This window comes from Eufriesea mexicana, unplaced genomic scaffold (genome assembly GCF_001483705.2).
Source record: "Eufriesea mexicana isolate 0111107269 unplaced genomic scaffold, ASM148370v2 scaffold2467, whole genome shotgun sequence".
Lineage (NCBI taxonomy): Eukaryota > Metazoa > Arthropoda > Insecta > Hymenoptera > Apidae > Eufriesea > Eufriesea mexicana.
In genome coordinates this window covers 861190-886528 of record NW_016910588.1, presented here as the reverse complement: position 1 = coordinate 886528, position 25339 = coordinate 861190, and the positions used below count along the sequence as shown (strand labels likewise).

Here is a 25339-nt window from a genome sequence, read left to right as displayed (position 1 = left end):
TTATTATTTTAAAGCTACAGCTTATAGTAGAAATATTAAATTCCTCAATTTTTAATGCAAAATATTAATAATTCTGCATTTGAAAATTTAAGTAAATAAAATACATATTAAGAGTATTTAGTATTATACGATAGTAAACATTATAAAAGACACGATATAGATATAATGAAAATTATAATATTAATTTTTCTCCAGTCTTTAAAATAGCTTATATAAAAATTAACCATTCCTTCGATAATTTATGGTTTTGAAATAAACATCGTTTGTGTTTGAGCGAGTTATGAAGAAATATAAATATCTACAGTTGGTCGCAAAAATATTAGGACACGCGTGAAATTTAGTTTTTCATTCCGATTTCTCAACATATTTTCTTTCTTATCATTAGCATAAATATGATACTCCATATTGTTGTATTTTATATTAGCTACACTCGGATAAAACGTAATATATTTTTTGCACTTTGCAAAGGCATAACATATTCAAAATACAGAGCGTAAAAGACAAATCATACGCTTGCTCGAATATTTTTGCGACCGACTGTACGTGCTATTCTATATGACGAAGTAGAAGGGCAACATTCGCGGTTCCTCTCAAGTGGTACTTCATGCATCCTATGAATGGCCGTTCTGAACCATTAAATGCCTCACGAAAAAGGAATCCTATTATTATCTTTAATAATTCCTACAATATATGGAATATTGCAGATTTTCTCAAGGCGTTGTTAAAATAACAAAAAAATATTTATACAAATATAGAATATTTATCCTTTCATTTTCAACAAATGCTAGCGTTATTATTATGAATCACGAATATCTAAAAGTTGTTAAGACATAATAGGATGAAGATATCTTTTTGTGTTTCAAACTATTTTACAAAAGATAGCTAATTGAAACATTAATGACAAAAAGTTATAATTAAAAATTAAAAATTAGTAGAAGATAGTGAAAAATTGTAGAGTTTAAGTATTGGCAATAAGAACAAAATGAAGGTAAAAATTTAATTAAAAATTTTCAACAATCTTGAGAGTTACTGGTTAAAAGTTGAAAAATAAGATAGTTACTTAAAAACTTTGGCGTGTAAATATGTACAAACTTATTTTGTATACTGAGATATGTATAAGATGTGATCTGGAAATTTTTTAATTACATACTTGTAAGGAAAATATTTATAGTAAAATACCAAAGTCAATATTCGAGTCAAAAATTAAGGGAATTGCAATTTATTGTATCTTGAAAATTTATAAAACACTATTTGTTGAAGAAAAGATATGGTAATACATAGTGGTAATTTATATTTAAATGCACGCACACCCAATAAATATTTAAAGCCGATTTTCTTAAAAACAAAGCCTCGTACGACCAAAATTTATGCTATAAAAATTTATAGAATAAATTTAAATTTATAAAAATTTATATTAAAATTTTCGGTTTACGTTTTCATGTAGAATTACTCACTTTTTAATTATACTATTAGTTACTGCATAATTCAAACAATATATAAGATAACATGATTTAATATGACAAAATATATAATAAAATATAAAAATATTTTCCTTATTTTGTTACAAGGATTTTCTATAATTTATTCAATTTAATATTAATTGTGATTTTTCTAAAAATATACTCAAAAAAACTGTTTTAATATATATATAATTGTTGATGTATAAAATAGTCCTATACAACTTTCATTTTTAAGCAATATTTCTCAAAAAATAAAAATGTAAAGATTGTATACTTTTCAAACGATTATTTTTTCTTTTAATTTTTGTCAGGGAACAATGTATATTCTTCAAAAAATTAAAGTTAACTGGTTTTTACTTATTTCAAAGTAGGGACAATAAAAATCGACGATTGGTTGGATTAGAATTAACTTTATAATTAAATTAAATTCCAAGCTATCCGTAGAAGAGGTTTGAAGCGGGATTCGTGGTGCTTTTGACGAGTGTCGGAGAAAGGTGAGAGGTCCTTAATACAGGTAAGCTGCAATCGGGGTGTTCGATGTTTCGAATGATAGAAAGGGATTTCTACCAGCTATGTAGTCAAAAGAGTTATTTATTCACTACGTGAAGAGAAGGAAATTTAGGAAATTGAGAGAGTTTTAAAGAAATGGAAATGTTTCAGCAGCTGGAAGTAAGCTGACAAATAACTTGAAAGAAATTTCTTCGTAGTAAGAGAACAAAAGGCATATAAGAAGGATTACGGAGTTCTGTTATACTTGTCGCTTTGTCTTATATTTATAATGCAAAATATTTTAATATTTAAGGTTGGAATTCATAAAGGAAAAAAACGGAATAAAATATTTTCAAGCAGTTACAGTAAAGATTGATATAATTATTGATATAATTGATTAACAGAATTGAAAATATTTAATAATGTTTAAAGTACAGTGGAAAATATTTGAATGTACTGATAGACTGTTTTAATAATTTTGTATATTTAGTTGAAAGATGACATCTTGTAAAATATTTTGAAAATTTGAAAAATATTCTAAAAAAATGTTATCTTGTAAAATATTGTTCTGAAAATTTACATCTGTTCATTTTGATTTAATTTTCTAGTAATACACCTTTATAAATAAAAAAATATATATATATTTCTTTAATAATTTTATATATTTCATAATTTTTAATAGTTGCTTTCAGAAATGGAAATATAAATATAAATATAAATATATATATATATATATATATATAAATAATTTTGAATAATTTTATATATTTAGTTGAAAGATGACATCTTGTAAAATATTTTTATATCTTTCTATGTTTTGCATAAATAATTAAAATTGATTACAAGGAATTCTTGTTGGTTAAGTAATTAATAATAATTTATAATATTGGCGTGTAAATTGTTTTTTAAGTAGTAAAATAAAATGATAAAATATTATAATAATTTTCATAGACCTGTATTAACGCATCACTTTTAACATGAATACAGAACTTTTGAACTTTCAAAATAAAGCAATTCAGACTTCTGATTTCCCAAAATTAAAAAATTAAAAATTTCAAAAAATATTGAATAAGTACGAAAATATCGAATAGATATAAATGTAAAATGTTATCGAAAACCAAAAATTTAAACTAAATACATCGGATTTTATTGTTAATAACTTAGTTGTTGGGATAACTGAAAATATCCATAAAGAAGAAAAAAAAGAATAATATTCTATTCTTACGTAATTCAGCTTTTGGATTATTTGCAGTCTTTTTTCTTATTTTTAGTATAAATATTCGCTTAGAAAGCAATCTCATATATTGAATATCTATGATATACTCAAAGCTTGATTTTTCATTTTTTAATGAAAACAATTATTTTTGTTCACGGATAATAAAATTTGAAGGAAAACATTAAACTGTATAAAATATCATTTTTCATTGTCTACTCATTTATTTCATTTTTCTTATCTATATTGTTTATTCATTTATTTAATTTTACTTATTTATTAAATCTTTCTAATTTATTTTATTTACTTATTTTCCTAATTATTTTTATATATCGTGTTCACGTATTTATAAAATCGTTAAATTTGATCGTTAAAAAGTTTATTTTACAGTAGAAATCTATACTTCATTTTATAATATAATAGATGTAACATGTTTTCTTTTCTAAATTACTATTAATATTTCGTAGTCATGCCCCTAGCAAGATTGATTGATAACATCAACGCAGCAGCGAGGCATGGGTGGATTAATTTGGAAATAAGGTTTAAAAGGAAAAGAAGGAAAAAGGTCCATGCCGAAACAATACATGTATGTGCATACAGTCAGGGCCGGCGCGAGGCAAGTTTAGTGCGTTCACTGGAACCCGGCCCCGCGTTTTGAAAGGCCCCGCGGTCTACAAAAATTCATCAGACATTTTGCAAGACTCCCTGTATAGTAGATTGAATATTCGGGTGTGTGTAGAAAATTCAATTGCATAATCCATTAATCGATTATGGATTAATTGGATATGGTACAGCTTGCTGTACACTGACACGAGTGCAAGATTTTCTCTCCCATCTTTGCACTGAAATATTTCGTTGTAGCGTGTTCTAAACGTTGACATTAAACGTTGACATTAAACGTTGATACGACTGCAACACAGGTGCGGAAGATATTAGGTGTTAAGCAAATCACCCAATTAGAAAACACCGATTTTGATTAACATTTTAGAGAATGATGGTACCATACCATTTACCGATACGATCTTCGATTTAAATGCATATTCTAGTTCCGCAAAATTTTTGAACCTGGCCCCGCAAAAGGTCACACCAGTCCTGCATATAGTGAATTACATATGTCCTATTTCTTATGAGTTAACAATAAGCTTTAGTTGGTTGACACAAATTTTATTACAAAACGATAATTTATTATAAAACAAAAATTCGGCATAACAAAAACAGGGATTAAAATAAACAAACACAGGATTTATCTGAAAAAATATTTATACAACCATCAAAACTTGTTACGTGTAGAAATTGAAATATTTACAAATCTAGTTTGTTTTGATGCTTGTTGTTAGCGTTAGAATATCTTGATATTATTTAGTGTTTGCAAACGGTATGCAAGCTTGCAGTCAAGGCATCAAAAACAGTTCCCTGTTAGCGTGAGAGGCAATCTTTCAGTGGAAGTTAATTATCGCTAAATCTCAAAGAAAGTGCTCAAAAAATGAAATTACTAAAATTATTAATTTTTAACCATTCCAGATATAACTATCCATTATGAAGTATTAAATTTCTTTTTTGGGTATCGTAATAATTATCGATAACAGAAATTTAATTGTGGTTATGTTATCCAATATGAATGAACGGAATTCTTTATTGTTATCAATAACCATAATATCAACATTCATTTCGATTTTCGGTAACGTATCGACTTTGATACCATATCAATTTTAGTGTTTTGACGATAGTCGATTTAGGTAGTATATCGGTTTCGATGCTATACCGGTTTTGATATTTTGATGATTTTGGAAATAATCGATTTTGATATTTTATCGGTTTCCATACCATATCAATTTTGATATTTTGGTGACAGTCAATTTTGGAAATAATCGATTTTGATATCAGATCGGTTTCGATACCATAACGATTTTAGGTCATGAATTAGGTATAAATGATTTCAATTATAAACAATTTCAGTATTATATCTGTTTCGCAGCTATAATACTGGTATCAAGATTATATTGGTATTAAATTCTTGCAAATAATTACACTTAACAACTATATGATAATTAGTTGATAATACATACAGTGAACTTGCACGGAGTAACGTTTGCTGACCGTTGGAGGCACATTGTTGCTGGCTATGCAAAGGTACGTGCCCATTTCTTGTCGAAGAACTCCAGACAGCACTAAAGTTTCACCTACATAGGTTTCCAACACTGAAAATAAAAATGTATTGTCGTTATTTTTAAATTTTTATCTATTTAACCTCTTTGTTTACTTTTATTGATAAAAAAATATTTTCCTCCATCAAATAAATTATTGTTATATTTTAACTATAAAATATAACACCGCTGATAATTAATTTAAATATAAATTATTAATTTGAAAAAATGCCTTACGTTGTTTTTTTCCGTCCTTCCTAATAACAATGTTCTGTCCATCTTCTCGTTTCCATGTGACAGTGGGCTTTGGTGAACCTGTTGCAACGCACTTTAACGTTACTTCTCCACCTTCGTGAGTTACCGCGCCATCAGCAGACTTATCGTCCATTATATCCGGTGGTATGACGACTACCATGTATCCGTTCTAAAAATAGAAAAAGCAAGATTTTTCATTAACTATTATCACAACCATTGCAACAAAAATATGAATTATATTTTTCGCCTTAATTTTGTATTACTGTCAAGAGATATAGAAAGTTGGCTAATTAGATATTTAAATTGGGTTTATACTATAATACACGGCACAATACAATCTTTAGTCAGATATGATATCCCAAGATATATAAAATATACGTTAACCCTTTGACTGCCACGACGAAATCACATGTTTCGTTCAGGACGCCACGGGAGTATTTTTATTATTCAAAGCATATAATGGCAAAATAATAATAAATTGGTGATATAAGGCAACATTCTTACCCAGTGGGGCGTTTATTTTATTGGCAGTTACGGGTGACCACCGGTGACACCTTAGTAATGCTTGACAGTCAACTAACTGTCCTAGCCTAACTTAACCTAATTGTCAATTTTCATTCAATTTTTACAATTGTAAGTAGTTCAAGCGCTCCGGTCACCAATGACCACCGTGACGTTACAGGAGAAACCGTGGCCGGTCATATATGACCAATGTGGCAGTCAAAGTGTTAACCACTTGCGCTGGAAAGACGTGTCACACACGTCGTAATGCTTTTGTCACAAAATCACGTACTCATACGCACATGCAGTCCTGTTCTTGTGTGCCTTTGTTCTTTCCCTTTCTGCCCTCTTATTGCATTATCTTACTGTTCCGACTTTATACATTATTATTCCGTTGTTAGGCTCTTTTCTTTTCCTATCTAATACCCTACACCATTCTACGACTTCTTCTGTGTATTCCTCTATTATTTCTTACATGTTGAAGTCTACTCTGTTTAATTCTTTGCATTCTTTAAACATGTACCATAATGTCCCTGTCTTTTCTTTGTAGAGTATACATGTTCTCCTTGCCTCACTTTCCCAATATCTGTTGTCATCTTCCATGTTTCCACATCTGACACTTGCTTCTACCTTTTGTATCATCTTTCCCTGCAATCTGTAGATATGTTGGTAATTGTATATGGAGTTCTATTTCTTTCCACCTCCTGTTATGTCTTGACTGAATACAGTATATATTATCTATATCTGTATTTATATTTATTTATTGTAGACGTTACTACTTTGAAAATTTATCATCACATTGGAAACTATTGTTAGCAAGATTGAAATTCACCAAGTGTCATTACATAATTCTTCCTAATTGCTCTAATAAGTTTATAGACGTCTATACTGTATAATATTTACACCTTACAAATATGTTTCAGCTGCAAAGTTCGTTAAAATATTACTTTTATGAAACATAAATAAGGAAAGCATAATATATCGTATTTTAGAAGCACAGGGAATTGGTTTCAGATGATATTTTCACGTTATAACTAACCATAGGTTCAATATAAAATATCGGTTAGCTGAGTATATAATATTAACAGTGTAGTACATTGGCTGAGCATAACCTCGTAGACTTAGGCACGTCCAATGGAGCCATTTTGTACACAGTAAACGCGTAGGCACGTCTATACTTAGCTACTGACACCGTAAGACTAAATTGCATTACGAGTTATCTCACTAGCATGATATTCTCCTTTAATCTCTTGACTTACGTTATTTCATCTCACGTTGTTTTCAATTGTGATGAATTTCAACGCGTGTTCGCTACGCGAGCTTCACGTCTTCTTAGTCTTTGTCTTCATAGGTATAAGATCGTGTATAACACGTATATATGTATATCTATAATTATATAAAGTGTCCTATTTAAAGGTAACCATCTATATATGTCGTATCTCTTAACCCTTTGCACTCGAGAGGCGACTCTCAGTCGCCATTTAATTCGAATCTAAAGATCGTTGTTAATTAATATCTCAAATTTAAAATTGCCCAACGACGCGTGGAATATCGAGGTAAAATAATTCTACGTCTTACAATTAATTTGCATATCTTATTTACAGTTTTGAAAATTTGACGGAGAATACCGTTGACTTTATAGCATAAAATCTTCGAATTACTATGTTTCATGGATTGTATCATGGAAATTTTTTCTATAGAAGTGTGAATGTAGATATAGTTTGTAAAAAATGTGTAAATAATCAAATTTATTATTAGTAACAAATTAATATCGTTAATAATAAATTGTTCACAACATAAATTTGTAATGAAAGTGAAAAAAATAATAAATTATTGGCTATTACTCGAAATTATAAAGTACTTATATTAAAATTTACATATAATTTACAAAAAGTTTGTAAATTATTATACTTGTTGTTAATGACCTCGGAAGAAGTATTCAAATTTTCGACGTGATCGGAGGGAGGAGAGTCCAAAGTGAGATTGAAGTTGGCCACCCACCCACACCACTCGCCCTTAAATAATTTCACAATAATTTCTTAATAATAATAATTTCTTCATAATAATTTCAGGTCTAATTAATTTTTTTCAGGTTTTAAATATCTTCCTTTTAAAAATTTCAATTATTTTTCTCTTTTCACATTTTATTTTTTTGTTTTTATGTATTCCTATTCGAAAATTCGAATACTTCGTATAATAAAGTAAATTCTACAAGAATTACTCAAAGGATATTACAGATTAAAATGTGTATTGTATGTGTAATAAACTTGATACAACAAATTTTTATAGTGTATTAGTCTTTTGATACCAATTAAATTGCATACAAAATATTTTATATATTATCACAAAAGGAGATATTTAAATAATTATATTTAGGTGGGACAACCTGTATATTTATAGGTTATTCTATATTAATATAATTATTACGTTATATTATTATCTTGTTATACTGTTAAAATATCATAAAGGTAAAAAATGATAAAAAATGTCACTTTTTCCATTTTCGAAGCAGTTTTGACGTTGTTTTGAGGTTGTCTTTGTGACCAAAAAATATCAAATTTTTTGTGCAAATTGCAATCATTTCAATCATTAACAGATAGAATATATTGTTATTAATTTCCAATCACCACTTTTCAAAGATTAATTGATCATTTCTGCAATTTTCCTTGTGAATGTTTACTATGAGGCATATTAATACTAGAAATACCAAACTAATTAGGATAACTGATTCCACTCTGTATTTTTATTCGAATCGAAAACTTGTAATTATTTTTCTTAAAATTGATTTTGGCTTTTATTAAAATACGAACGTAATTATATACATGTACTTATGTTAATTATACCACTGCCATTACGTACATGTTACGAAATAATAGTTCTAGTGTTAAAGTCATACATTTGATTTCATTATCTAATATTTTAATTTATGGCCTCGCTAATAACAGTAGTATAGGGATCCTCATTTTACATAATTTTTGCATCTCATTATACAAATTTGTGTTGTATAATCATACGATGTACCCTCTTTTGTTTAAACTTAATACTAGGCGTGCTTCATTCTATTGTTGTTTGATCCATCTTGGTGTCTGTGAGTTCTTGAATAATGTATTCTTTACTACTATCAGTAATTGTAAATGGTGCAATATTGTTATATAGCAAGGTAGTTTAATTGTGCAATGGACTTGCATGTGCGGTTTCTAGCAAAGATTTGTTGCAGTTCTCGCCAAGATCCGGGTTATTTATCGTACTATCTCAGAGAAGTAGGAAGAGCTATTATGATACAAACTAGCGTTTAAGATTCCACAGACGAGGAGACTATTTGATAGCTTAATTTGCTCTATGTTCTACAAATAAAGTAAAATATGAAATATCCTTTGAAGATTGCGATCAATAAAATTTCAAATAATTTTGAATAATTTTATGTACTTTATTTTTACTAGGTAACTAAAAGGAGACGAGTGAAATGTATAATTTTATAGAATAATTATATACTGCATTGGAATCTATCGTTCTTTGTCCCATAATTTCTTCAAAAATAATATTCTATTATTACTACAATGTGAACACGTGCCTCTGTATGAAACAAAGTGGGGATACGTGGAGCTAGTGAAACGGAGTTCTTACCCTAGTGCCGCGACTGCAGCGCCACTCTTCAACTTACAAGGGAAGCATCAGACATGGCTTACATCGATTTCAACGAAATTTGGCAGAGTGATACGTCTATATCTACAACAAACGTATCTATAATATTAACCGTAGATATCGAGCCAATTATGAGAAAATTAGGTGCAGAAGTTTGTAAAAATCGCATAGTCATGTATATCCTAATAACAAGAACAGAAATTTAACAGTAAATATGATACATTGATAAATTTTGTTGATTATAAGCTCTTTTGTTCAATATTCGATCCTATGTCGAGTAATTTTTTCACAAAATCAGTTATGCTAAAATTATAGTAATATATATTATTTTGTGCATTTTAGATATAGTCATGTCTGTTGCTCTCCTTGTAAGTTCTGCATAGTAAATTAAATGAGTTTAGCACAAACTGAGTGAATAATTCATTTTTTCTTAGATTTTTAACTTAGGCTACCTTCACGATTATTGAAAACTATTTGTGACATACCTAGCCAATAACGAAAATCCTTCTAACCTATCTTCGTAAATCTATTACGCTAAGTCTAATGAAACTCGTATTTTTTCCCACTGTGAACTTATCAATTTCGTGCATTAGGAGTATTATAGTATGAGAGAATTACAAATCTTTTAGTCAGATGGTACAGTCAAGTGTCCTATAACACGGTGTTTTTCTACCGCGATTTCCATATAACGCGGTGCGAAAATTGGGACCGTTCTCCTATAACGCGTTTTTCGTACAAGAACATTCCAATAACTCAAATGGCTCGAAAAATTTATCTATGGCAGGACTTATTCGATGGGTTAAATTAATAAAACAATCTAACTGTGGTATCCTCCATGTATAAACCACATGATAACAATGTCTGAATTCTGATAAAACTGAAGCGGCTTCATAAGAGTGTTTGAGAATAAAACATTTGTTTCAGAAATAAATATAAATAGGAAGAAATATGGAATAACATTGATGGATAAGAGAATTTATGATAGGAAAGATTTTAATAAGGGCCATGTTAGACGCCCAAAAGGTAATTATATAAAACAAAGTAATAAACCGTTTAATTTTAATATATTAGAATCCTATTTTAACACGTTAAGTGCCTAGCCCGTTTTGCTTGCTGTTCCGTTCAAGCCCAGGTGGGTCACTGGCGGCGGGCAAAGTGTTTATAAAACTCGGAGATACTGTTCCAATTGTTATAATAGGAATCCCCAAACGTTAGGTCCAAAGATGGCGAAGAATTTAATACCAAAATTTAGCACCTTTTGGTTCTAATTTGGGCCGGTTCCTGAGAACCGGTAGGGACTAAATGGAAAATCTAGCATCGTTCCCTGAGTACCGGCGCGGCACTTAACGTGTTAAAGTGACTCTTATAAATTGACTTTAGACTTTGACATGCTGTCTTTGAAAACTTTTAGACTTTGGACATTCTTCGACTGACCAATGGACTGTTTTAGTCTTTAACTTTAGTCTTAGACTAACTTGGACTGACACGCCCGCGCCCTTGCACCCTTATTTCAACCATTCATTCCGTCCCTTTTTCACACTCAGGCTTTCCTTCTCAATCATGCCTCTTACTTAACGTATTAAATTAGGATACGTCACTAGTATGTATTAAATTAAGATTTATTTTGGAAATAATTATTTTAGTCTAAATTTTATAATAGAAATGGCAATGGATATATAGATTTTTACATATTTGAATTTAGGTTTATTGACAATAATATATAATTCATAAAATAAAATTATAAACTAAACTAATAATTTATTTTAATATTTATTAAAATAATAATAATTTATTAACCGTATGAATCGCAACTTGATACTTTGAGAATGCAGTTTTTATATAGGTCTGATTTATGTACAATTTATTTATTTCTGACATTCTATATAATGCGGTACGAATTCATTGAATTTGTGTTATTTCTGAATTTCTTATAGTGCGGTTCCTATATAACGCAGCAATGATTTCCATATCACGTGGTACAAATTAATCTGATTTGTCTTATTACTATGTTTATCATAACGCGGTTTATAAAACGCATTTCCTGATTTCAACTAATTCTGATTTTCTTAATACGATACGAATCAATCGCGTTATAGGAGTGTCGAAATACTTAGGAATGGTACGTAAAACAGGAGAGATACGAGACAAATCGTGCCGATCACGTACAAATTTCAATCTTCCAATGTCGTTGACAAGCCTACTTGTAGTTTGAATTGGAAATGTCGATTGTCTCTGTTGGTATTACGAGTAGCGATGCGAAAAGGTCGATTACTGTCAAAACAAACACGACGTGGCATTTCCGGTCTATCACCATTTATGGGCTTCAGACGGAAATCGAATTTCGCTGCGTCTTCTTGACAGTCTTTTTTATTCTACGAGATACATTTCATCCAAACTCAGGAATTTTGTTCCTGAATTCTTGAATTTTTAATCGTCTTAAACAAATTAATAAAATGTGTGTACACATTGAATTAATTAATTCTTTCAGATAATAATAAATTGCAGCATTAAGATTTTTCAGTTATATTGGTCACACATAATTATTTCCTATCTCATTAAATGTTAATATTAACCTTTCCAAAATAATTGCATATTTTTAACAATTATAAAAAACGAAGAAATAGAAAACTAGTAATTTTGTCTAATTTGGAGGTTAGGTTAGGTTAGGTTGGGTTTTAATTAATTAATTCTTTCAGACAATAATAAATTGCAGCAATTAAGATTTTTGAGATATATTTGTCACATATAATTATTTCCTATTTCATTAAATGTTAATATTAATTTTTCCAAAATAACTGCATATTTTTAACAATTATGAAAAACGAAGAAATAGAAAACTAGTAATTTTGTCTAATTTGGTGGTCTTAATGTTAATAAACTAAGTAAGCTATTTCAAAAGTGAAATCAAATTATTACTATTTGGAATATGGTCACAAATAAACATTATCATGAAGAGAATATTCTGAGAATTATTTATATATAATAGTACAAATGATAATGAAAACAATCTTCTAAAATATGTTTAATTATTATCTAAGATCAGTGTTTAATTTATATTGAAGTGTGGGGGTCCTCCCACGATCGTTTGAAGTGGTATGGTCGCAGGTATCCTCCGTGGTTTCTTCTTCACAAATATCATAATCATCATCATCATGTTCCAATAATTTTGAAATAACAGAATTAGTCTTCAATTTAATAATATTATCGTAAAGAGATTCCGGAATATGTTGATTCAATATCGGCTCACGTATATAATTTAACTTTATAGATGCTGAATTAGTAGTACGCCATAAAATTTGAAAATGGCATTCCACTTTATTTCCATCAGCAGCGTCAAGATAAAAGATGTTAACTCCATCATTCTTTATATCAAATTTCGTGCTATCTCGACAAAATACGTGTTCTTGATGAGCTACAGGCCAACGATAGCCACATGCAGCCCAACCATTCTTTGGAGCCGAAACACCAATATTATCAAGTTCATGTGAATTATCTCCTTCAAGAAAATCCATAGGCGATAATCGGATAGATCCCTCGTCAGATAAGTTCCATGCTTTAACTGATAACATTCGGAACTCTATCGGTATAGCAGCGAGGGTAGGAAATGGTTTGTTACTAAGTCGTATGCACAAACCTTGTTGTGACATTATAATACCACCGATCTTACCAGATTTTATCCATTCATCTTGATTAATGATGAATCGATCGGTGACAGTCACGGTATTCCAAGGTTGGGAATTCAAAACAGGTGGTCTAGGATCAACTTTAAGTTGATGACCACGAGTTAATGCTCGCACTCTCTGGTTCACGAGCCTATTTATCTGACCATCAAGCCGCGTACGGTTTGTGGTACTTTGGGGTGGGTTCCTAAATCTTCGAGAACTAACCGTTGTCATTTTGTAACAATAATGTATTTCTGAAGGCACTCTTGAATATTTGCGCCAGAGATACCTTTTTCGTTCTCAAAAGAAGATTTTAGGACCATTTGCTCCTCCGGAGACTACCCAATAAATTACGAAACGGATGCTAATTAACTGATATACGCGATCAAAATCGTATCAGCACAGCCAATTCGCTTACACAAGTGGTATAATGGGGAGGACGAGAGGTTTTTACAGAACAGAGCACTACGTTTCCTGAGTAGGACTTTATTAATGTGCGGGGGGGCCAGATGCGGAAAACTGAAGGCTATCTTTTTGGGAAAGACCCGTGTTGTTAGAAAGGCGAAAGCGAACTGACTCTTTTTCGCTGTTCGTTAGACGTCGAGGTGGTCCGCGCGTCTGCGAGTCATGGGGCCCTGGTTGTAAAGACACAAACCAGGTCCCTATTGACCCGAAACCCTCGATGTCGCGAAGGAGTCGAAAATATATACAAGAGACCTTCGCTTTCCGCATCTGGGATGTGTCCCTACAAAAGAAACTGTTAAATATAAAAAGAAAAATTACTAAGGTATAAATAAATATTTCTGATTCTTTATATTGCACAATACAAATAAATATTTTCGAAGTGTAGAAATCTTCGCTTACCTGACTTCGCATGGGTTCGGTATTCACTTGGCACATGTAAGTGCCGGAATCATTTTTCTGAACATTCGATATGCGTAACTTCCACGTGTTATGCCCATTATGTGTAACCGAGAGCCGTGGATTATGCGCTATTAAATGCGTGTGTATTGCCAAAATTGCTCGAGAATCGGACTTCATCCAGGCCACCTGAAAAACACATTCGAAGCGTTCCCATGAAAAAGTAAAATCGCGTTTCGAGTTACAGCAGTGCCCGTTTAACCGTCGCGCGGTCGAGTCGGCGACGCGACAGTTATCCGGGCAGGCAGATGTTTCGAGAATTGTGCGAAACGAGAAAGGGAAAGACTTATTACGACTGAAATAGAAGAAAGTAGCTGAAGCCGCGACAGTTAAGCGAGCAAACGCGCGACAATTAAGCGAGCACTGCTGCACATAGCGCAAGCAAAATCGTACGAGCAGTATAACGGGTATAATACATTCTATACAATGTATTGCATACTACGATATTATAGTCTCTTGAAAGGCATTGTCCTGTTTTTTTTTTTATCGCACGTTTCAGTTTCGCTTCTTGTATTTATTCTTTTTTATTTCTTATTTAAGCATATTTTGCAAATCAATGAGTAAAGAGTATATTATAGAAACATGTACCTTGTACGAATGTAAATTATTAACGACGCAAGTGAAGTAAGCGTCACGGCCTTGGATCACTGTGTGATTCTCCAAAGGAGCTAAAAATTCTGGCAATGGTTCTGGAGTTATCTGACCTGCAAAAGAAATCATTCATTTTATGTTATTAAACAGAATTATATTATGATTTAAATATATATTAACGATAGAGAAGAGAATTATAAAATGAATTATAAATGACTCAGCAATGGCGAATTGTTTCTTTCTTTCGTATATTACTATCCTTCTAGCGGATTAACACGTTCGACGCCGCGTCACCCATATCTAGGTGACGAGTATGCTTCCGTGGGGGTCCCGTCACCCAAATATGAGTACGCTCTTCTTGTTCAAGTTAAATAGGATTTTCAGCTGGATTTTTAAAAGGAATTTAATAGAATAAGCACTGAATTATAAATATAGGATATACAGTATAAAAATATGAAAAATATACACATTACACTATACTTTTTATTAATTTATATTTAGGATAAAATATTACATTATACTATGTCACATGGTATTCGTTAAAACAGTCTAAACACATTTGAGGTGATTTTGGACAAATGGAACAATAGGTCGTAGTTTTTTTACATTTTTCGTAATTGTCTGTCAATATGTTTGGTGAAACTTTACCAAGTCTGCTACTCTGTTCTATCGTTTGATTATTTGCAAAATGCAAGTTTGCTGATAGTAATTCAAAACGATTACAGGAAATGAAAAATTGTAAATAGGGTCCGTTGACCAACATCTAGTGAGCGGTGTCTGTACTAGACCCCTCCAAATCATCAGTCCGATAACGTTCTAGCGCTCCGACAGTAGGATTTGGGCCCCGCGAGAAACTCAATCGAATCGCGTTGGGCGACGAACGTGTTAAGCAATATCTGTAGGAATGGTAAACGAGGGACTCTCGTTTATTAGGGTAGACTGTCTTGGCCTGGAACTCAGGTCTAGAGGACCCGTTAGTATCTAGCTGCTACTTATTGTTGGATGGGCCGTAGGAGGTCGGGGCCTCCCCACGTGAGGTGGTCACGCGCAACCCCAGAGCGACCGCGGTCACCTCTCGGGAAGGGTCCTCGCGAAGGTGACCCTTCGGAGGGGCTAACTCGGAGGGAGGAGTTGTCGAAGTTAGTTGCCAGAATTATTGTTGTTGCTAGATGTGAGTTGTAACAGGAGAGTTGCTGTAGAAGTGTAGGTTGAGCGTTGTGATAAGTTGTAAGAATTCGTATCTTTATCGTTACTCACATACCCTATCACTGTTAATTTATTATTAAATAAATAAATACCATCAATCTCTACAGTTGTGAGTTGCGAGTCATAGAAATCTGTCTTAGAAGTCAGTTGTAAGAAAGTTGTCAAAGCGTGATAGTAAAAGGTCGCATGAGGTCGTAGCCAGTCAAGACAAGCGTTGTTACTAGTTACAGTTACTAGTTACTAATAGTTACTATTCTCTTATATACATGTGGGATTGAAATAAGTACGGCCTTGAAAGAATGCCAAGTGTGTTTGGGCTTAAGATGGAAGTGACCGCGTGCAAGCGAATTAACTGCAAAGAATGTTTATGGTAGGGTCGAGCGAAAGTTTAGGGATGCGTCCAGAGTGATTGAAGTACCTGGCCCACGGAGGTTGCGTGGGAAAGGGGCATGAATGGAAAGGAAAGCCTGGGCATGAATGCTTTAAATAAGGGTGCAAGGGTGCGGGCAATTCCAGTCTCCACAGTCGTCAGTCATGAACAGTCTACGGTGTCCAGTCTTTAAGAGTTCTTAAGCTAGTGTCTAAGAGTATGTCTGCAAGAAATCAAAGTCGAACGGTGCCCATAGCGAGTCCCTCCTGTTTCATAGCCGTCAATCTACGTATAAGCTTACTGTATTTTATTAAAAAGTAAAACAGCACTACTTTAGCCGATCCACCCAAACCGATTCCTACATACATCCCTTATTCTATTAATAAAGCTTATTTCGTTCTGTTAAGTATTGCAATATTATTCTAGTCGATCCCTCCTAAATACGATCCTAAATATATATTAACCCTTTGCATTACATTGGCGTCACTACGACGACATCATTAATTACCTTGTATTCCGAAATTTAGTAACACTGAGTGTCGTGAAAGAATAACAATCGTTAAAGATTAAAAATTAACCTAAAAATACTTCGTAATTCATTAAAATTCTTTCGCTTTTAAATAGGAATCGATATAGATATGGATAATTCGAAAGCTACTGGAGCCATAACCGATATAGTTGAGATTCTTTTTCGCCATGTCAGTAGGCATGTCTATAGTTAGCCACTGACACCATAAGATTGAACTGCATTACGCGTGCAAGCATAATATTCTCACTAGCATGATATTCTCTTCGAGATTCTTTTTCGCTATGACAGTTATATTATATTATTTCGATTTTCTATAACTGATTTAGAGAAAACCATTGTATGAGAATTTTTAATAGCTCTTTCTGAAACTGTTTCAGCACTTATTATGAACTTCAGTCATGAGACAGGTAGCCGGTAGCATTATCCACATGTGGTCTCTATGGAAACATGTGGCCAGTGTAAATAAACAGAGTTTGTGTTTCAAACGTACAGAGTTTGGGTATTGTTATGATGTAGCGTACAGATGAAGATGTTGGAACAATTCCTGAAACTCGACGTTGTGAGAGTAAACTGAAAGTGTCCTAATGAATGTTTAACAGTTTGAGTAATAGACACGTGGCTGAAGAAGAGATGTTCTTACATTTGTTATCTGACACCATCTAAATCAAAAGACGATCGATTTCTACCATGATATTGTTAGACAAACATTGATATAATATAAAACATACATACAAGTACGTTAAATAAAAAATCAAGTTGAAAAACCAAATTCAAATTTGAACGAACAAATTTTCACCTTTTATTTTTACGGTGATGACATTAACATCGTTAGTTAATTTCGAAAATAATAATACTGAATGCAAAATATTGAATTCTTAACCAAAAGTCTAGAAGTAATCGTTTAGACTGTGGTAAGTATAGCGTTAACACTACGTTTGCGGACGCCATCTGTATACCTACTACTACATATTTGACACCTGTCAAATTGACAGGTGAAGGAAATCGCGTGTCATTTTTTTTTAAAGATTAGTTTAATTTAAAAATAATTACAATATTAACAATCTTAATATAAGTGAACTAAATCTGTTATCATCGCATAATTGGAGCAACCCATCCGTGAAATTGACGGGTTCCGTAAATCTAGTGTTAAAGAAGTTGAGTTTAATACGTTAAGTGCCACGCCGGTCCCCAGGGACTGACGCTAGACTTTCTGTTCGGGCCCGGCCGATCCTCAGGCACTGGCCCAGACTAGGACCAAAAGGTGCTAACTTTTGGTGTTAAATTCTTCGCCATCTTTGGACCTAACGTTTGGGAATTCCTGTTATAACAATTGGTACAATATCTCCGAGTTTTATGAATACTTCGCCACTGCCGGTGGCCCACTTGACGACTTAGTCTGGGCCTGAACGGAACGGCAAGCAAAATGGGCTGGGCACTTAACGTGTTAACCCTTTGCACTCGACTATTTTTTGGCTAGAGAAAAGTAGAAATTCAAAGATTCTCTACTAGAAAACTGACGATACTTTTTTGAGCAGTACATAAAGAATTATATAATAACAGAATTGTAGAATTATTTAATTGCGATACCTCGCAATCAAACGAGTGGAAGTTTATTAATGCGTCTGAGTATTTAGGATTCGTGGCCCACCGATTGAGAAAGAGAACACGAGCATTGTATAAATTTTCGGGTATCGCTATTAAGCCACACCACCACTTGAAAATCACAAGGAATAAATCAGTAGTTACCGAAGTAATAAAACTTAAATCTCTTTAATATCTCAAAAACTATCGAGTAGTGGCGGCTATAATGATATATATTCTTGAACTGCATGACGAAATCTACAAACCTACAAAGTTTCGATTAAATCGGTGACCCGAAGGACTTGCACTCTCCTTGTCAGTTGCGTCAGTTGCGTTGCTTCGTAAGCTTCCACATTTTTATATGAGAGGAGTTTTACATGGGAAGCGCCAGGGAGAATCTGTGGCTGAGAATCTGTGTATGCTGATGAATCGCTAGTCGACGGTAAAGAGTTAATATACCGAAAACCAATCAATTCGTTGAAAAATCACATGATATCCGAATATCAACGTGAAACACAGTGTATCTAAAATTTTGTTCGATTGTCGGATACGTCAGAGAAATTAACGAGCCATGTTTGATTTAAGAAATAAAATCTGATGGGAAGGTGAGGATTACTTTTGTATAAAAAGCGGCGAGGAAATTTGATCAACTTCGCCATACCGTAGAGTACGTCTCAAATATTTATCTGGATTTTCAGATCACGGAAACTTCGTGCTAACTCGTAAAATTCCGTGGATTCCTGTACTAGAAAGCAAAGGTTGGTTCGGCACTCAGGAAAGACAAAGTACGGGCAACGGAAGTTGCATCACGTGCGGGAAACTCTCGCGCGCTGCCAGTGGAATCTTTTCTGTAAATACAGATTCTCGCCAAAGGCTATGCTACGATATTTGAAAGACTTTTGTTACGAGTTTCGTGAACGAAGAGACTTTCGATTGCTCGGCCGAGATGAAACGTTAAAACGTGCAGCCAACGTTACTTCGATTCGTCCACGTGTACCACCTCCATAGCCAGTTCCATTAAAACTAACGCTTTGTTACAAGCGAATTTATTTTCTTCCTGCTTTTATCTATTCTTATCTTCGCACTGGTTGCCACTGTATTCCATCGTTAGATAATAGATACTCAATGCATATGCTGTGGTAATGGTTGACATAGATATTTGATATATATATATTAATGTAAAAATAAATGATGTCTGTAAGAAAGAATGAGTGATTCGAGTATACGTGTAATGATACGTATACGTGAGAAAGAGTAAAGGGAATTAGAAATATTTCATAGATAATTTTTACCCTGTGCTATAATATTCAATAAATATTTAATATATTCATTTAAATATTATATCCACGACTAACACGTGCACTGTGATTTAATTGTGAGAAATGACGTGTTAGAAGAGTATTTAATTTTAGTTAACCACTACACTTCTATTCCATTTATGATAAACTTATATAAAAATTTTGGAATTTGTTTGAATTTTGTGCATGTTAATACACGTTAAATATAATTTTAAGGAATTAGATTCGTTATTGCAGTGGAAAATTTGAGTTCAGAATGTTCATGGGTAATCCTATAGTGAGACCTGTCTCCAGTTTTGGCTATTTCATGCTAGTTTTTACTTTAAAATAATTATTTTAACGCTAAAATGAGAGATCAACTGAGAAAATTTAGAAAAATATTTTATTTGGCGACCCTGAAGTAAAATAATAGTTTAACCCTTAGAGTACCTAATACTTCTTAGTCTTTTTGATACTATCCAAAAATATCTTGGAAAATAAATGAGTTTTGAGGTACTCGTTGTTAAATCTTTTTCTGCGAAATGTATGTAGTTTCACACGAAAGAAAGAAAACAATTATTCTCCGTAAATTAAAATTTATATTGAATAGCAAGAGAAAAAGTTATATTAAAAATGGAGAGTCGATATATAGGCTCTAGCATACTACAAGAGAATAATTATGAAATATGTCACTCACATACAGAGTGTTCACGCTAGCGATGCAATCAATTGTCACAGTAGTATAAACATAAAATAATCTATTACACACTTCTTATTGCATTTCTACATTGAATAAAAGTGAAATTGGAGTGAATCTCATGTAAATAGATGTACCAATGTATAATAGTGTAATTTATATATATAAATTCATTATATATAATTAATATAATACAATTATATTAATATAATATTAAAATTATCATATAATTTATCCATGTTATATACCTTAATTAACATTATTTATATATACTACATTCAGGTGCATATCAGAGGACTAGTGATTCAAGCGATGCAATCAATTGTCACAGTAGTATAAACATAAAATAATCTATTACACACTTCTTATTGCATTTCTACATTGAATAGAAGTGAAATTGGAGTGAATCTCATATAAATAGATGTACCACTGTATAATAGTGTAATTTATATATACAAATTCATTATATATAATTAATATAATACAATTATATTAATATAATATTAAAATTATCATATAATTTATCTATGTTGTATACTTTAATTAACATTATTTATATATACTACATTCAGGTACATATCAGAGGACTAGTGATTCGAGCGATGCAATCAATTGTCACAGTAGTATAAACATAAAATAATCTATTACACACTTCTTATTGCATTTCTACATTGAATAAAAGTGAAATTGGAGTGAATCTCATGTAAATAGATGTACCAATGTATAATAGTGTAATTTATATATATAAATTCATTATATATAATTAATATAATACAATTATATTAATATAATATTAAAATTATCATATAATTTATCCATGTTATATACCTTAATTAACATTATTTATATATACTACATTCAGGTGCATATCAGAGGACTAGTGATTCAAGCGATGCAATCAATTGTCACAGTAGTATAAACATAAAATAATCTATTACACACTTCTTATTGCATTTCTACATTGAATAGAAGTGAAATTGGAGTGAATCTCATATAAATAGATGTACCACTGTATAATAGTGTAATTTATATATACAAATTCATTATATATAATTAATATAATACAATTATATTAATATAATATTAAAATTATCATATAATTTATCTATGTTGTATACTTTAATTAACATTATTTATATATACTACATTCAGGTACATATCAGAGGACTAGTGATTCGAGCGATGCAATCAATTGTCACAGTAGTATAAACATAAAATAATCTATTACACACTTCTTATTGCATTTCTACATTGAATAAAAGTGAAATTGGAGTGAATCTCATGTAAATAGATGTACCAATGTATAATAGTGTAATTTATATATATAAATTCATTATATATAATTAATATAATACAATTATATTAATATAATATTAAAATTATCATATAATTTATCCATGTTATATACCTTAATTAACATTATTTATATATACTACATTCAGGTGCATATCAGAGGACTAGTGATTCAAGCGATGCAATCAATTGTCACAGTAGTATAAACATAAAATAATCTATTACACACTTCTTATTGCATTTCTACATTGAATAGAAGTGAAATTGGAGTGAATCTCATATAAATAGATGTACCACTGTATAATAGTGTAATTTATATATACAAATTCATTATATATAATTAATATAATACAATTATATTAATATAATATTAAAATTATCATATAATTTATCTATGTTGTATACTTTAATTAACATTATTTATATGTACTACATTCAGGTACATATCAGAGGACTAGTGATTCAAGCGATGCAATCAATTGTCACAGTAGTATAAACATAAAATAATCTATTACACACTTCTTATTGCATTTCTACATTGAATAGAAATGAAATTGGAGTGAATCTCATTTAAACAGATGTACCACTGTATACGTATAAAATAAAAGAGCTCTCTCTGGCGAAGATGGAGTAAGCATCTTTGTTGGTGTACTTATCAGATCGACGCACGCGTCTATTGATTTTAGCTTAAGTGGGAAATCCTGCCAGTAGATAGAAGTTAGAGCCGAGACGCGAACCGGTCTCGTAATGCCAGTTTTTCTTCCCTAAATCCCGTCAATCCACGTCACTGTACGTGAAACGGTAAATGAACGACTGTACCATTCCTAGAGGAACTTTTTTATCTTCGAAGTCAAGACCTCCTCTTTTTCACTGTTACCAGATTCTACTCGTTTCTTTAAGGTGCACTGATTGACAGACGCAGAGGTATAAATGTAGTATTCAGGATGCTGGGAGAATACTATAATTTCGTTTACTGTGCAGGAATTATTGCATTTCAGAAATCAAATTTTCTACGAAATTTTCACGAGAAAACAAATTTTAAAAAAATTTTTTAACCAAAGAGATATTTGAAGCTTTTAAATATTTTTCTCCATGGATTAATTAATTTATACTTTTCGTAAATTATAATGTTTCTTTTTAACGAAGAACGAAGAATTAACGAATTTTAAAATTATTTCAGGGTTATTTTTTAGGTACTTGAAATATATAACTGTTTTTGATAGAATTTGTATAGAAATATAATTTCTTAGCTTTAATTATTTTTATTATACGAGTTTATTTATTATTGTTTATGTGTACTATATTAAATGAAAAATATCTAATATGAAATGAAAATCACTGAATTACATGATATTTTAGAACAAACCATTTTTCAATAAAAACATATAATTAACACGAACGGAAATAGAAAAAGATTTTAAAAATATTTTTTAAACCAAAGAGATATTTGAACCTTTTAGATATTTTTCTCCGTGGATTATTTAATTTATACTTTTGGCAAATTATAATGTTTCTTTTTAACGAAGAACGAAGAATTAACGAATTTTAAAATTATTTCAAGGTTGCTATTTCTTTAGGTGCTTGAAATATATAATTGTTTTTAATAGAACTTGTATAGAAATATAATTGCTTAGCTACAATTATTTTTATTGTACGAGTTTAATTGTTATTGCTTATGTGTGCTACATTAAATTAAAAATATCTATAATATTAAGTGAAAATCACTGAATTTCATGATATTTTAGAACAAACTATTTTTCAATAAAGATATATAATTAACATGATCTGAAATAAAAATAATTATGTCCCTATAAACGTTATATTTTTAAATACTTCTGTAACATATGTGTTTAAATATTATACTAATATTTTATTATCTATAACAATGACGTATAATTTGTGTGGTCCATCAAAACTTTGAAACTTTCTTTATTCACCTCTTTGACAATGTGACAAATGTAAAAATCTTAGTAAAAGGTATATTCAATTCAAGTTCTCCCAAAACTTATATTTTTCATTGATTTACTAAAATCTATTGAAAATTTACTTCAAATTTTATTAATTTTTACTGATTATGATAAATACTACCCTCTGAATAAAATTTCTTTGCAATAATATATTTAAGTACTTAAGTTGTCAACTGTCAAATTGACAAAACTGCCAAATCATTGGTATTAGATAAGGACACATGGTAGATTTAGTATATGCAGCTCTTCTGATATGAATTTTGTACGGACATTCAATATGTTCCTTCAGATTGCACATACTACAGGAAAACTCACAAAAAGCAACGAATAGAACTCTTTCCTAGGATTACTCACGTAAATTTATTCCACGTAAATATTCATATAGGATACCTTCAACAAAAATATGTTTATCGATTACAATATTCGAAAGTTTAAATATTTCTTCATGATCGAAATTAAAAAATAGCGAGAGGCTAGTCCTCATGTAAGCATTTCTGGCTCTAGTTCCTCACGTGAGTAATCTCGTGTTAAATATAAGATAATTCATAGTTAGCAGCACTGGAAACTTAAATTTCCAATTTTGGTACATTGCGAAACAAAAGTTGTTCATTATTCATCGATATAATTTATAATATCCTATAAACTTTTGTATTTTCGATTATTAAGCTCTGTGATACGAAAAGAAACAAATTTTATCATACAAATGCAGTGTAAGTGAGGATACAGGAGTACTATAGCTTTAGTTACACAAGTCTTCAGTGTCTTTTATTCAGAATTATTGGAAACAGTTGACATCTTCAATACAATTGACCATTGATTTATCTGTGAATGGCAAAAACCAAGATTTCGCCATTTCAAAGAAAGAAATATATTACTGAACGAGAAAAATAAGATAAACCAGTAGTTGGTGTGCTTTTAGCGTACCGTAGGGATTGCCTCGTTAGCATAATCTGTTGTTTCAAAGAGGCTGCAACTCAAATGCCTTTTGCTCTCTTTTTCTTCCTTGCATTGGTCTTTGTACATTTCTTTGCTGCTTGTGTACCCTATCAGCCAGTCTCTATGGAACATTATCGTCGCGTCTTCGACGTTAGCAAAAACTGACTCTACAATCGCTTGTTGAAAGGGTATACTGCTTTGTTGAACGGATTGCTTGCTATAAGAAATTTTCTTCTCGGGGGAGACATATCGACAAATTTCTTGTTAGATATCATTCCTAGACGTGATATTTCAAGAGTTATTGTATCGTAGTTTTTTAATTTGTAAATCTGCGATATTAATATTATTAATAATTAAAAAAGAGACGTATTATTCGTTTTTGAAATATTTTTTCGAGATTTTTGAATTGTTTGTTAGAGAAATAAAGAGTAGCTTGGAACTTAGAAGAGACAGATATGAATCTTTTACGAGTACTTAGAGGAATTTAAAGGCTACTTGTAGGTATAATCGAATTTTAATTGAAAGTTTTGTATTTTATATAATTTATTTTTGATGGATATTATATGCAAATAGTTCGAATTATAACTGTCATAAAAGATTTGTTT

The 25339-nt window shown here is 31.2% G+C and overlaps 1 protein-coding gene across 1 annotated transcript in view; it reads right to left on the bottom strand.

Moving 5' to 3' along the window:
- The window catches only part of DIP-lambda (Dpr-interacting protein lambda), a 47878-nt gene that overhangs the window by 7012 nt on the left and 15527 nt on the right, over positions 1–25339 (bottom strand). Inside the window, exons 2-5 of the mRNA XM_017903686.1 lie at positions 14876–14991; positions 14231–14416; positions 5544–5730; positions 5229–5360 (exon numbers count right to left, since the gene is read on the bottom strand). Of these exons, the coding sequence (XP_017759175.1) occupies positions 5229–5360; positions 5544–5730; positions 14231–14416; positions 14876–14991 (621 nt within the window). The remainder of the gene's footprint in view (positions 1–5228; positions 5361–5543; positions 5731–14230; positions 14417–14875; positions 14992–25339) is intronic.